At 40.3% G+C, this 15,543-nt stretch overlaps 1 protein-coding gene across 2 annotated transcripts in view; it reads left to right on the forward strand.

Annotated features, from left to right (window-relative positions):
- Positions 1-15,186, forward strand: part of Chrm2 (cholinergic receptor, muscarinic 2) — a 135,024-nt gene extending 119,838 nt beyond the window's left edge. Inside the window, exon 3 of one of the 2 annotated variants that reach the window (XM_087659434.1) lies at positions 9,750-15,186. In XM_087659434.1, coding sequence (XP_087515560.1) covers positions 9,790-11,190 — 1,401 coding nt within the window. In that variant the 5' untranslated portion in view covers positions 9,750-9,789 and the 3' untranslated portion in view covers positions 11,191-15,186. 2 annotated transcript variants of the gene reach the window in all.
- Positions 15,187-15,543: the final 357 nt, after the last annotated feature.

Raw genomic sequence — 15,543 nt, forward strand, 5'->3', positions numbered from 1 at the left:
TATTTCTTATTCCATCAGAAAGAAAAACTTCTCTAGAGAACACTGTTTTGAAACAAGTTTAAGATCATGAGATAATCTTTCTTGGATCTACAGGTATAATTATAAAGAGAGGTTCACTGTCATAACCTCCAGACATCTGACTTAAGAAGATATTGGTTACCAAATATTCACATTTTTAGGTTGACGATACCAGCATAGGAACTTGATGCTTGATCTGAAAGTGGGATTTGTTTTTTAATCCAATGTTGAATGGAAGCATATGAGAAAATAAGAAATTGATTTTACTCATGAAAAAAATTCAAATTGTTTTACGTTTGAGGAATAATACAAAATGTGTTCTTCATTCTTTTATGTTACTTCTTTTTGTTGTGATATATTTGTTTATTAGAACCACCGGTTAAATTATAATCAGTTCAATCATAGTGGCACTGAATGAGTACGTGCATGGACCCTACTGCTTTATGCTCTGTGAAAATTTGTGAATGGTACATTTATTTTCTATATATCTATTAGATCAACTAGATGAGAAAAAAGGTTTCAACAGATCACATGCCCAGCAAAGGAAAGAGATAGGCTTCTGTTTTAGGTTTTGCTAAGCTAAAGCTTTAAGTTCCATACCCACAGCCATATCATAGCTGTCCACAAATAGAAGTGACAGGAAGAAGAGTTGTGTCACCCTAACAGAGTGAGAAGCTAATCTTTTCTGGCACCACCCATAGCTAAATAACCACGACCTTTGCTATCGTCTCGCTCAAAAGTGAAGGTACACTAAATCCATGGTGTTCTTCCTGTTTGGGCATTGCTTACAGAAGGCCAGTAGTGTGGCCTGAAAGTTCCCTTTCTGTAACATGCTGTCATGTACCAATCCTTTCTGGGAGGATTTCCTATCCTACAGCCTTTATAAGAACAGAAAACCTGCCTTCCTTTCCTCTCATAAGAGTCAGGATCCTTTCCCACTCAGAGAATGCTCAACATGTGAACATATCATGCATGCATATACGCAATGGGTGGGTGTAAATCCAGGGGCAAAATCCCCTAGCTTATTTCCTACCGTCTTGAGATGTGCCACAGATTAATTCATTACAAAATTATACTCTATTTTTTTTTAAATCAAGCTAAGCATATTCCTATCTCATCTCAGTAAATGACTCATACCAAACCTGGTCTGCCAATACGCAGTGAAGAACTTGCTTTCTGTCAGTCTGGAACAATAGTTCGCACCCATTTGCCATCCTATATTGGACGATCTTTCCTCGTCATGCATCATTCATGAATGAGTGGAAATTGCACTTCAATGCCTATATGTGAATTGCTCAGAGTTTGGTTTTTCTGTTTGTTTGCTTGTTTTATTTCACTGTAACTTTGGATGGCCAGTGACTCCTTATGTTAATGAGGCTGGTTTTGAAATCACCGTGAACTGCCTGCCTTTGCCTCCTGTATAGTGAAACTAAAGGCATGGACAATTATTCCTTTCATAATCTACTCGAATTTTAGCAACCATTTACTACATGGCCTGGAGAAGGTGATGGCGAATGGGTTGTGTCTGGCCTACTTCCAAGCCCACATGGTGCAGTTCATGAAGACAAGTGTCATTTCGGTCATAGTTTCCACATTGGGCTCAGCTAACACCAAACTTGACCCCGGGAAAAGGTGTAGGTTACAACTCTGTGTTGATTAGTAGAACTCTTGGGTTTTCAGAAAGAGGTGATATCAAAGAGTGTTTGGGAAGAATGGAGGTAAAAGGGCTGGGGGTTCAGCTCAATGGGAGACCTCTTGCTTAACAAGCACAGGGCCCTGGTTTCAATCCTCACCACTGCAAAAATAAATAAAACAAAACCAACAGCGTCTATAGGCAAAAGGGGGTGAGGGACACTGAACACATTTAAATGGTTTCTTAGCTAATGTAGAAGGAAAGGAGGGGTCGGGGATTTAGCTCGGCGGTAGAGCGCTTGCCTAGCATGCGCAAGGCCCTGGGTTCGGTCCCCAGCTCCGGAAAAAAAGAAAAAAAAAAAGGAAAGGAAAAGAAATCAGAGAAGAAAGGCAGAGAGCACCACAGGGTGACATACTATATTATACACTTTTAATGCTGCTGTGGTTGCCCAAGGTTGTAAACAAGAAATGGTTTATTTCAAGCAGTTAGGAGAGTGCTCTGGTTTCCGACATTCAAAACTTCATTCTTTCTTTCCAACTTGCTTTCTGGTGGGACTCTAACTTAGTGTTTTAGAGACACAAATCTTTGCCGACTTGATGCGGCTTTTTGTGTCCCCTCATCTGAATTGCCATTCCATCATTTAGTGAAGATTTTAATCTTCTCAATGTTCTTGGACTTCACGTTTTAGTGAGATAATGCTGTGGTCATTTTGCCGAGTTCTAGAAATAGGCTGCAATCAGGCTCTGGGGAAACAATCATTTTGTGTTTGGATTAGAAACAATAAAAATAGTTGCTGCCCATCACTTTGTATACTTCCTTACTATTTTATTTTTATAGCCCCATTGACTCTGGTATGAATCATAAGGCTACGAGGCAGGTGCGATTTGTGTCATTGAAGAGTGGGAAGTCTCCAAAGTTGACTCTTTTGGAGGTGAATCCATTTCTCTGGGCTCCACATAGCCAGAGTAATCTCCGTTCTAGAGACGTCAGCCAGAAGAAAGATGATGCCCATTCGCTGTACATTTCTGTGTCTCAAACTATAGTAACCATTAAAGCCATATCTGTAAAAACAAAATCTACTCATTTGCATAGAAATGCATACTTTTTTTGTAGAAAGAGCAGTGCGTTACATTGAAGGGTAAGGTTTCCTTTCCCTTCATGGGTCATGGGACCCTGAGACAAACACGTAATAACTATATTCCTAAGTAAACTGAGTGTCTTAATCTCTACCCAGTTATGTTCAAATGGTGCTGCCCGAATCTTCCATTTTACCCAGAAGGAATCTCAGTTGTGTGTGAATTGATTACTCTGTGTACAACTTCTGATACCATTTACTCTCATTCTCCTTGCTATGGTCCATGAGGGCAACATAAACACTTCACACTACTCATAAATGAAGCTCCCTCTTGCCTCCCGTCAGGTGTGTCCTTGAGCTACAACCCAAAGTGGCATGTTGTTGACACATGCTCTATCTCACCTCCCAGTGGAAGGCACATAAACCCTGGAAAATTTTCCTTACAGGGGACACTGTTTGGTTTTGCTCAGCTTCTTGAGAGCAACAGCTTTCATTCCAGAATTTTCTATCAGGGTTATAACAAGACTCAATTCCTCTGCAAATTCAATTCCCATTTTTTTTAATTCAAAGCAATGAATTAACTAATTTAGTGTTATTAAACCAGCAGCCTGCCAACTTCAGGGGTTGGGGGAAGGAACACCGCAAGAATAAAATTTAAAAAGCCAGCTACACAGTTGCAGCTTCTTATAACAGAAAGAACGGCACAAACACGGCTGGGAAATCACAGGCAACTTACCACAGCTCTATGGCTATTGCTCCATTGTCTCTTCTGTTTCACAGGGTCGCCTCTGATTGGATGTTTGATCGGGGTTCACAGTGTAGAACATGTTTCATGCTGTAGCTCTAGGCCTGTGCATTTTACTATAAAGTGGTTGTACTTTCTTGAAAGGAAGAAAAATACAGGGAAAAAACCGTAAGTCAACAGCTCTCACATGCCTCAGAGTGCTGTTGAACTCAGTGCAGAAGCCGATGAAAGCCCATGTGCTTACCCACATGAGATGTGCTTTTTAAAGTTTAAAAGCCAAGCTGAGCATGGTGGTGCATGCCTTTAATCACAGCTCTTGGGAGGCAGAGGTGGATGAATCTCTGTGAGTTCAAGGCTAGCCTGGTTTACAAAGCAAGTCCAGGACATCCAGGGCTCTGTTAACACAGAGAAACCCTGTCTCAAAAAACCAAACCAAGCAAACCACAATAGCGACCAGGACAACGACAAGGACACGTAAAAGCCTGAGCATTCCCTGCTTTCCTTGTGCTTATGCGTGTTCCGACCCCTTTTCCACTGTGACAAGGAGGAACACGGTGTGAATAATAACTAGAACGTGAGCTGCATGAGGTGGGGAAGCTCAGATCCTAGTGAGATCACGGCTACCACTCTTTGCCTGTTAGTCATGGCACTTTGCTAGGGTAAGTGGTGTTTACATTGTGGTTTGAAGAAGGAAACGGTAGTGTGGCTGACATGGACTGGAAGCTTGTCCCAGAATCTCTAAGAATAGTATAACGTTTGACAGGCAGCCAAACACTGTCAGCATATTTACCCTGCAGTAAGCTTGTGCATAATCCTGATGTTTTTCACATTGAAAGAACTCATGAAGTCTATGTGTACTGACTGGAGGATCAGAGTGCTGTTTCAGCTGCCTTCACTCTCCTGCCACTTGCTGTTTGGTTGTTGGTGAAGGTGGTAGTGTTTGTTTGTTTGTTTGTTTGTTTGTTTGTTTTACAGGTAATACCCGTGGATCTTAAAGGTACAGCTTGAAACCATACTATGTTTTCAGCATGGAATCTTTTTTAATTCAAAATTTTACATAATACATCTCCAGCCAGGTCTACGATTTTGTGCTACCATTCCCTAAATGAGAAAAACTTAACATTTCTTCGAGAGTAATTTTTGGCACATTTTATTTTAAATACTACGTCCAGTCTCTGTGGGTAAATAAGAAGCTGCCTTCTTTGGGGTTTCTGGACCTTCAGCTACTCAAGTTCAAAGTTCTAGAGCAGTGGCTTAACCCCACTAAAGCATCCTTCACTGAGAAAAAAAGTGATGGCACTTAATCTAGAGTCCTGCGCGGATGAGTCCGGCACGGTGAATGAGAAGGAAACGGTAGGAAAGGGATGGGCAGTGGGTATTTAGGGAAGCGGTCCCAAGGGAGCCTTCTGTGTTTATTTTTGCTCCATTTTGGCCAACCTTCCTCCTAAAGCCTTAGCTCTGGCACTTGGCCCACATCTGTCCAACTTTGTAGGAAAGCAGGTGAGTCTCGTCGGCATCCTGTCTCTCCTAGATTAGAAATCCCCCATGGAAGAGAATATGCCCTATTTTCTTTGGGTTCCCATTCGTTCTTCGCTTCCACCCCCACAGCCTGTGACACCATTTGAGGATCTGCTCATTTCAGGGCTTCAGAAGATATTTTGGAGGAAAAAGAAGCAGGGCCTTCACTCCTCCCTGTGGCCGTCCCCACTGCAGCTGCAGTGAGGTGCAGGCGCTGGTGAGAAAGGATAGATGGACGGGTACCCACTCTAACTCACAATGTCTTGGCTCAAAGGGAAATCAGCCTGAAGCCGGGATAAGTTGAAATGGGTTCCATGTCTGTGTGACCAAAACTTAACAACATACAAGAGAGAAACAAATCATGACACTTTCAATTGAATCAACATGAAACTGTAAAATGGAATGTTTCTCACTGAACAGGGACTTTGCTCCCTAACACTTCTTGGAATAAATGTCTCCTTCCTTAGCTCTCCTTGGCCTTTTTTTTTTTTAGTACTTATTTGGTCTCTAACAGTGTTAGTGGGAGAAAGTATACTTAACTGACGCTACTCATGTATTAGTGGGATTAAATAAGTATAGCAAAGACCTAAAGGAGATTTTGGGTTATCTAGTACAATTCATGTCATGAAGTAAAAATTGCATTTTAATAGCGGTTAGCAGATTAACATACAGCACATTTGTTGATAAAGATACAAAGCATCAAAAATGAATAAGCTTCATTTGCATTTTAATCAATTATAACACAGGTAAAATACTGCATCTCATTTTTAAAACAGAAAATTAGCTTCCCCATATTATCACCTGCTAACCCCTTGGTGGGTGGAAACTTGTCTCCATGACATTCTAATGCTTTTTCTATTTCCCTGTCAAGTCAACCTTATATTTTTCATATTTTCAACAATAGAATATTGCACTGAAAATCTTACGCATTCTGTAACATTAAGACAAACTTTTAAGCATGTCAGAACATATGATGTTTATCCCTCATATATACTAAATTCTACTCTCCTATCCTGCTTTCAAACCCATGAGCTCTTCTTCTATAATTATTACTGTTTATCTCTTTCCTGAATTCCATTGGTGTTGTTTATATGTACATGTATTTAGGGCTGAAACACTGGGGACTGAATAATTCATCAGGGTTCAGAAAACTAATCCTCCCTCTATCAGCAGCCCATAGATTAAGTTTTCCCGACTTTCTTTTCATTCTTCTAAAATGCTTGCTAGTGTGCAGTGTCCACGTCAAGGTGGGACAGCACAGAAATAATGAAATAACAGATGTCAGACAGCCCTGAAAACAGTACAGTGCGACTTCTCCAAGCCACTGACCGTTGTCAACTTTACAAATTGAAAGTCGAGGATAACACTTTTTTTTTTGATTTGCATCCTTTTTCTCCATCTTTGTTAACTTGGGTATTTATTTACGTTTCAATTGTTATTCTCTTTCCCGTTTTCTAGGCAAACATCCCCCTAGCCCCTCCCCCTCCCAATCGATATGGGTGTTCCCCTCCCCATCCTCCGCCCTCCCCCCAACAATCCGGTTCACTGGGGGTTCAGTCTTGGCAGGACCAAGGGCTTCCCCTTCCACTGGTGCTCTTACTAGGATATTCATTGCTACCTATGAGGTCAGAGTCCAGGGTCAGTCCATGTATAAGTCTTTAGGTAGTGGCTTAGTCCCTGGAAGATCTGGTTGGTTGACATTGTTGTTTATATCATCAGAATCATATGAAATAGCATGTAAAAACTTGCAATGCTTAGACTGCTCACACACTGATTGATTCATGTAGCACATTCTGCCTTGCACACAGTTTTGAAAGTACTTCCACACAGACCTCTGGTGTTCTGCCCCACCCAGGCATAAGTCCATCTGTATTATCTAATTGATCATTTCTGTCTTGTACATACCAGAAGTTTCATTTTCTCCATAACAATTAAAAAACTTGGTGTCAATATTGTGAACTGTAGTCCCACTGCGTGAATGCTGTTGGTGATACACTGGCTGTACATGCGTGTGTTTATAGGTGTGTGCACTTGTATGTCCGTGTCCCTGTGTATGTACATGTGTATATGGGCACATGTCAGTATGCATGTGTGTGCATGAACCTCTGTGTATGGGCGTATGCACGCACGTGTGTGTGTGTGTGTGTGTGTGTGTGTGTGTGTGTGTGTGTGTGTTCCTTTGTGGTGCAAACCTGAGTCTTTCACATGCGAAGGCACTCTAGAGTGATATTCCTCTGCCTCCCTCTAGAGCCCTCCCACACACATTTGGAAATGATTGATTTTAGAAAAATGTTTAGGCCTATAAATCCCACAATGTTTCTTTGTTAGACTCCATTTACTGTTTTTTTTTTTTAATTATTAGCATCTCCCCTCAAAGATATGGTTCTTGTCCATACATGATGTGCATACTTTTGTATTAATCGAGGACCCAACTTGATATATGAATGCCAGGTTTACTCTTACATGTCATTGGCGTTAATACACGGCTTCAGCTAATGGGGGTATTTTTTTAGATAAAAGATGATTATTCATTTGTAAAAGACTCTGAATAGAGTGCCACTGATCTGAATCTCAAGTAATTTTACTCTTTGATCCTTTGATCAATGTGTGTCATAAAATGGCAGCCATCCCAGGACTTGCTCTGAAGAGTAATTACGCTCAGGACATGCTGACTGTCCCTGTGATGATTTTCTTGATAACACTATTGTTGACAATCTGCTATCATTGATAATGAGAATTTATTACTTTTACTACTTTATGCATTTCACATCTTCCCACTCATACATAGCTCAGATGCACATTGACACATTCTTTTCTGTTAGCTATTATGAAAGGTTAAGAGAGGTGATCAATTTACATCTGCTTTGAGGATTTAAGTATTAATAGCATGTGTTTCATGCTTAACATTTATAGACTATCATTCAGGGACATAATATTGCTTTACCCTCTGCTATAACTCTAAAAGAAAAAAAGAGTTTGAGAAAAAAGGGAAATACATTTCATCGAATTTTAGGAGCAAACCCAGAACTACATAGCTAATGGTTTAAAAATATAACACAAGTATTCAAACTTTGTGAAGAAAACGATGCACGTTCCTTTCTGCTGTGTGTACAAAGAAACTAGGTGGAAGACAAGTTTTGTTCTCATGCTTCCAAAATACACCCAGGATCTTGTTACAAACTAAATTGTAGAATATCACATAACACATTTATCAAATGAAAGGCTTTGAAGTACATCCCTAGTGTGAGCATCTTCTTCATTTGTGATCTAACCTTATTTCTTGAGTGGCCCCAGAACTTTGGAGAAAAGAAGTGACAAGAAGCTGGTGGAAGCCAGCTACTATCTCTCATAAAAAAGGAACGGCCTCCACATAATGTGTGCATCCCCTTGGAAGATGGGATGTCCCTGCTTCGAATACTTGCGCTTGCTTCTAAATGGCATGTTTCCCATTGTCACACCAGTACTGCCACAGACCAGTAGGGCGTCTCTAAAGATTCTGAGCTGCAATAGTCAATATAGTTCCCGTCCCATAGAGTTTTCAGTGTTCAATATGGATAAGGATCCCAGGTGCATAAACTCTCCGTTTTGACTAGCAACGTCTGCACATAAGGCATCATCATGTTGCTCCTCGGGAATCTCTCATTAAGTGCAACCCTTCCAGAGGGAGATTTTCTTAAAACAAAACAAAACAAACAAAACAAAACAAAAGGCCTGCAGTAAAATGCTGGTTTTAGTTATAAATTATTTACTCACTGTCCTAGTGATAAGTTCCTTAAACTCTTTTATTATCTCAGCTTTCTTCTTTCTGCAAGGGAGCTGATATAATATATTGCAAAGACTTTCTATCACCCTTAATACTTACTGAGGAAAAATTGTGCATCTGAGAGACCTAAAGCTGCATATGCTTTTATGATTTTTTTATTGAAAAATAAATCATACCATTTGTAAAGAAGAAAAGGAAAGGAACGAATTGTAGCCTGCCTAGTCACTGATTTGAAAGTGATGCTAGATTGTGTTCTGTAACTTTCTGGGCCAGAGCTACCTCTTCTGCAAAACTAAAGGTTTGTCAAAGAAGAGTGAAACAATAGATTTAATAGTGGCTTGAAACAAAGAAAACATTTGGAAAATTATTTCCACATAATCAAATCAGTCATATCAATAGCAAATGATGGTGCTTTTATAAGGTATGGGATTTTGGAAATTCTACTGCCAAGTGAAGATGGACTGCAATTGTAAAACAAAATTGAGAAAAACAAATTTATTTTGGGTGCATTGGTTAGTATATTGTCTTTTTTATCACCACACTCATTGCCTTTAATAAGGGAAAGGCTCAACCTACCATAAAGGTGTTACTGACTATAAACATCACCATTCAGTTTTATGTCCTGTTCTAACATTTTTTCTGCCTGGCTTATTAATTTTTTTAAATACAGAAGTTTATGGTTGTTTTGAAAATGTTTTTACTATATATTTGGTTTAGTCATTTCAACTCATAAAGACATAAGCAAGCAGGCAGATAGACAGACTCGTCTGTATGTGGTGACACTCATTGTGTTAATAAATCATGAATTCATCATCAGCCATTAAGAAACATTTCAATCTTCCATCTAGAGTTTTTGCCTCTTGCCTGGTCAAACAGGGAACAGTATATATTCAGGATACAGAAGAAGGACTGGGAAGTTTTTCAAAAGGAAGAAATCTGATGTGTTTTAAGATAATATTTATATTACATTCATTAACTTCATTCTATTTCCCTACAGGTTTAAATGTTTCTTTGGCCACTTGACTACTGAACACAAAATGAATAACTCAACAAACTCCTCGAACAATGGCTTGGCTATTACCAGTCCTTACAAGACATTTGAAGTGGTATTTATTGTCCTTGTGGCTGGATCCCTCAGTCTGGTGACCATCATTGGGAACATTCTGGTCATGGTTTCCATTAAAGTCAACCGCCACCTTCAGACTGTCAACAATTACTTCTTGTTCAGCCTGGCCTGTGCTGACCTCATCATAGGTGTTTTCTCCATGAACTTGTATACCCTCTACACTGTGATTGGCTACTGGCCTTTGGGACCTGTAGTATGTGACCTTTGGCTAGCATTGGACTATGTTGTCAGCAATGCCTCCGTTATGAATCTCCTCATCATCAGCTTTGATAGATACTTCTGTGTCACGAAACCTCTGACCTACCCAGTTAAGCGGACCACAAAAATGGCAGGCATGATGATTGCAGCTGCGTGGGTCCTTTCCTTCATCCTCTGGGCCCCAGCCATTCTCTTCTGGCAGTTCATCGTAGGGGTGAGGACTGTGGAGGATGGGGAGTGCTATATTCAGTTCTTTTCCAATGCGGCCGTCACCTTCGGCACTGCCATTGCAGCTTTCTATCTGCCTGTCATCATCATGACTGTGCTCTATTGGCATATATCCCGGGCAAGCAAGAGTAGAATAAAGAAGGAAAAGAAGGAACCTGTGGCCAACCAAGACCCAGTATCTCCGAGTCTGGTGCAAGGAAGAATTGTAAAGCCAAACAATAACAATATGCCTGGTGGTGATGGCGGCCTGGAACACAACAAGATCCAGAATGGCAAGGCTCCACGGGACGGCGTGACTGAAAACTGTGTTCAGGGGGAGGAGAAAGAGAGCTCCAATGATTCGACGTCAGTCAGTGCTGTGGCCTCCAATATGAGAGATGATGAGATAACCCAGGATGAAAACACAGTTTCCACTTCGCTGGGCCACTCCAGAGATGACAACTCTAAGCAAACATGCATCAAAATTGTCACCAAGGCCCAAAAGGGTGATGTGTGCACCCCAACGAGTACCACTGTAGAACTAGTTGGGTCGTCGGGTCAGAATGGGGATGAAAAGCAGAACATTGTAGCCCGCAAAATCGTGAAGATGACCAAGCAGCCTGCCAAAAAGAAGCCTCCACCATCCCGGGAAAAGAAAGTGACCAGGACAATCTTGGCTATCCTGTTGGCTTTCATCATAACGTGGGCGCCATACAATGTCATGGTGCTCATCAATACTTTCTGTGCACCCTGCATCCCCAATACAGTATGGACAATTGGCTACTGGCTCTGTTACATCAATAGCACCATCAATCCGGCCTGCTATGCGCTTTGTAATGCCACCTTCAAAAAGACTTTTAAGCACCTCCTCATGTGTCATTACAAGAACATAGGCGCTACACGGTGAAAAGACCATCAAAAGAAGAAATGTGGTCGAGTGTGTCTTGGGGAAGAACAGAGACAAGAAAGCTGTGTTTATAGTGACCTGCCATTTCACTTTACAGTCTTACTGCAACATGAAAGTAAGGAGTTTTAGAGAGACACTATCATTGTGCCCATGCTCCGTTTTGGGAAAAATAAATTAATAAACCTTCACCTTATAAACCCTGTCAGTTTAGGAGCACCGAGAAAATGAAAGAGGCATGCTGAAACTGCAGATCTAAGGAAAAATCTCTACTGTCTCCTGCTCTCTTGAAGAAGGGCATCAGAGTCTACAATTTCATGTCTCTGCACAAGAAGAATAACCTAGTCTATTTGTTGTTTCTTTCTGTTGTTCCCCTGTGTGGCGGTGAGAAAGAAATGACACATTCCATGCTAACACAGAGACCTACATGGAAAGAAGCAGGCACTGTACAATGAGAGAGAAGAAGAAAGAAAATCAAATAGGATGCAGAGATGGTCTGCAGAGCAGCGAGCATATCCTCGGTTGTGCTGTGCTCTGATCTGAAGGATTTCAACACAACAACTGCTTATTTCTTCTCTCTTCCCCTTTCCCGTCATGGAAAGCAAGAAAGCAAAACAACAAAAGCCCAACTAGGCCATACTATTTTTTTCTACTATTTTTGTAGTTTCTGGTTTTATATTATATATGGATAGTATCTGCAGGACTTCTAAATCTGGCCAGAGTCACCCATGAAAATGGACACTCTGCCACTCCCCACTGTGTTGTTGCATTCTTTGATGGTGTACAGACCTGTAAGGATTTCATTCACTTGAGTTCCTCTGTGTGGGAAATTTTTACCCACCTGATTTTCTTCTCAACAAACCCATTTTAACAATGTTGTCTGCCTAAGACATAAATACGCTTGGGAAACCAAAGTCATTTAAACTTAATTTTTAATCACATTAGAAAATGGTCAGTCTAGTTGGAGAGAGTTCACCGAGGCCAGACGAAATTTGAGATGAGAAGACAGAAGGTCAGAAGAGCGATCTGTTTGAACTTGAACCTGCCTGACCTATGTGCACAATGTTAACGTGTACAACATGAACTCCTGACATTGTCAGCAGGAATATGATGTTGCTTTGCTCATTTGAGTCTCAATTAGTTCACTGTGACATTACTATCCAATGTCTGTTAGCAGATGGTACTCAAATTATACTCAAATGAAGTTTTCTATAATCATATTAAGACACAGGGGTGGGGAAATGGGTCATGCAAAAATATTTACTAATACTACCTGTTCCATGTTCTTCCAGTTGTCTTCAAATCTCTGTAAGATTATATTGCTTCAAAATTCTTTGTGGCTTCAACATAGTGGATAACCAAAAAGAGGCAAAATATGCCCACAGAACCTGATGGAAGAGTACATGTGATTCTCGCCATGCCATTTCCCACAGACTAATCTAACCACGAATAGCTGTCACAGAAAGGATTGTTAAACGGTAACACTAAACACAAAAGGTCAATGTAGAAAAATCCATACTGGACACTCTAAAATAATGCAGAATCATACCAATCTACATTAACTAGTTATTTTTGTCTTCACATAATTTCTTCTATTATACATTACAGTATTATGGTCAGATTTTTCCAAGTCTGGGCCTAATGGATAGAAATTGAAGTTCTAAATTCTTCTATAAAGTTCAGATATTCGCTGATGCACTTTGATTCCCTCTCTGCCATTCCACGAGTATCACAAGGCAGGTTCGTCAGCGTAAAGTCCTAAGAGTTATCAGAACCATTTTGTCTGACTGCATGGCAGTAACGTCTCAGCAAGTGGGCGATAAAGGATAGAACGGCAGCAACAGCAACATTGTAAGCTAAAAAGAAACAAGTTGCTAATAATATATTTAACCTTTATGAACAGAACTTATTGTTTGAGCAATTTCAGTCGGTTTTAACCTCAAAAACTCCTATCTATAAGACATAGAATCGGTTCAGATTAGTTTAGTCTATAATTAGTTGACTGAGTTCCCTTAGTTCAGAATTACTAAAATGTAAATTCACTTTATGTTGTTTCTTCGAGTAATTGAGTGGAGAAGACTTCGATCCAATGGATTTCTTGGTTTCCTGTATGGAATGTTAACAATCTGTGTTATACACTATTGAGATGCAGACGTGGCTTCCTTTGGCCCAACACTTTGGAGGCCAGGATTCATTGTCTATCTCTGTTTGCTTGAAGCCCAACCCACCACGAGCCAATCTTTGTCTTGTTCTGTGTCTCATAGTACTTTTTTCCTTGGTTCCTTCTGTGCCTGGTAATTTGCCGCAGCGGCCACAACTTCATTAAGAGAGAAACTGTCAAGTTCAAGAAGGAAATGAAGGTGGTCTAACATACCACAGAAATTTTCTCAAAAGAATCAGAAAAAAGGGAAGTACATCGGCATGTTTGGAAGGAGGATGCCTTCAAAGATCTTTCTTTACTGTTGCTGTCTTTGCCTTTTTTTTTTTTTATGACTCTCGAACAGAGGCAGTTTTTACCCTAAGGACACTTAGTGATAGGTAGGGCCATTTTGATTGTCACAACTGGGAATAGGCATTTGTATCTAATAAGAAGGAGCTTTGAAAGCACAAGCTATGCTCCGCCCCAAAATGATTTGACTCAAAATGGCAATGACACCAGGACTGAGAGAGACTAGTTTATATTTAGGGATTTCCGTAGCTTTCCTTCTGAATCCTCCATCATTTGAACAAACAAATGAAAAAGATTAATGCAATTTGCTTTCTGGTTAGAACAAAGCAAAGCTCACTCGTCAGCCATCACATATTCTCCCGCACTAATTAGGAGTTGAAACTCACAGAGAAGAGCACAGGCCACACCTGCGTATGGAAACCAGCAGCTTTCACACACCTTGAGCACTGCAGCATCTCAGTGCCTGGCTGTGGAAGCACAGCCCCTACTCCAGAGGCTGAAGCTTTGTCCAGGAACATCACTGCTTCTAGTCTGATCGGTTTCTACTGGAGACGTCACTTCTTTTCCTTTCCAACTAATGAAGAGCCCTTTAAAGAAACGGTCTGACTCATCTCCTTTGCTTTCACTAGAAATGTCAGAAGCTGTCAAGCCTTTATTGTTTTTCTCCTCATAGCAATAATGTAAATATCCCAGAGTGGTAGGATAAAAAGAGAAGATGTATGAAAAGACGAGCCAGCTCACTTCTAAAGAAATGATTGCCTCTTGACCAAGTCATGATTACCTTAATGACATACCCCAAGTGCTGGGACAGGGTCACCAGTATAGTATGCTACAAAGGGTAAGAAAAACCATCTGGCTTAATTTATGGAATCTTGAATCAATACCATGTCCTTCTGCTTTCTGCCTACTCAATGATGTTTAATCCTGAAGAGATGATGGCACGAGAGGAGATTAATGATGTCAACAGTTATTTATCAATGCAGCCAACTTTTATTTTCTTCTATTTAGTTCATCGACCATTGCCCCCCTCTTCAATTTGATAATATCTCATCAACAACCGTAACACTGGCATTGCAAATAGATTAGGAGGGCACCCACAGCTGGGTAAACCTGTGAGACATGTATTCTCAGCATGTATATACAATGCCATGCCTCTCTGATAGGCTTCTCTTTAAAAGGGTGCACGCTGTAGCATGAACTCTGTGTATATTTAATATACCTTTCCATGATATGCTGTATGCTTCATATATATTATATTATATAAATAAAATAAAATGTATAATAGAAATACATATTTCTGTATGCAAATAAATATATTATACACAAAATTGTGACAGGCACTCTGGCATACATGTTGTTTCATAGGAATAAGAGTAGACTTTAATGTGCTCCATTTTAAAAGAAAATCATACTTTGCATTGAAGGAAAAGATTTAAGAACAGCCAAACTCCTATTCACATTAATATTCAACTGATTTATCATCTTTGAGTGTCTGGCACTGCTTTTAGAGATCTCTTGGAGGAATAAATTAATAAATCTTGCTGGTATCAGCCCATGTGACAGCCATGATTTCTTTTCCTGTGCCTGACAGGCCTTCTCAGAGATCCTTCCCAGCTGGTGTGGGCCCTGCAGCTGTGTTGATCTCCTGTCTGATTGCCTGATGAGCCCGCAACCAACCCATTCTCACAGACTTGCACTCTCTTCCAAATTAACTGATTTTATTGAAATGAAAAAATAATCACACTGAGAGAAAAAGACGACCTTCAGAATGTTTTCCTTTCCTTTGACAAAAAAAAAAAGGTTCAGGCAGTGTGCTTCATAAACCACATTCTCAGCACGGGTTCAACAATACAGCACCCTCTCCATGGCATGCCAGAAAACTTCAATGAGATACAAAAATTGCAACG

The sequence above is a fragment of the Rattus norvegicus genome, chromosome 4, assembly GCF_021556685.1.
Source record: "Rattus norvegicus strain SHRSP/BbbUtx chromosome 4, alternate assembly SHRSP_T2T, whole genome shotgun sequence".
Taxonomy (NCBI): Eukaryota; Metazoa; Chordata; class Mammalia; order Rodentia; family Muridae; genus Rattus; species Rattus norvegicus.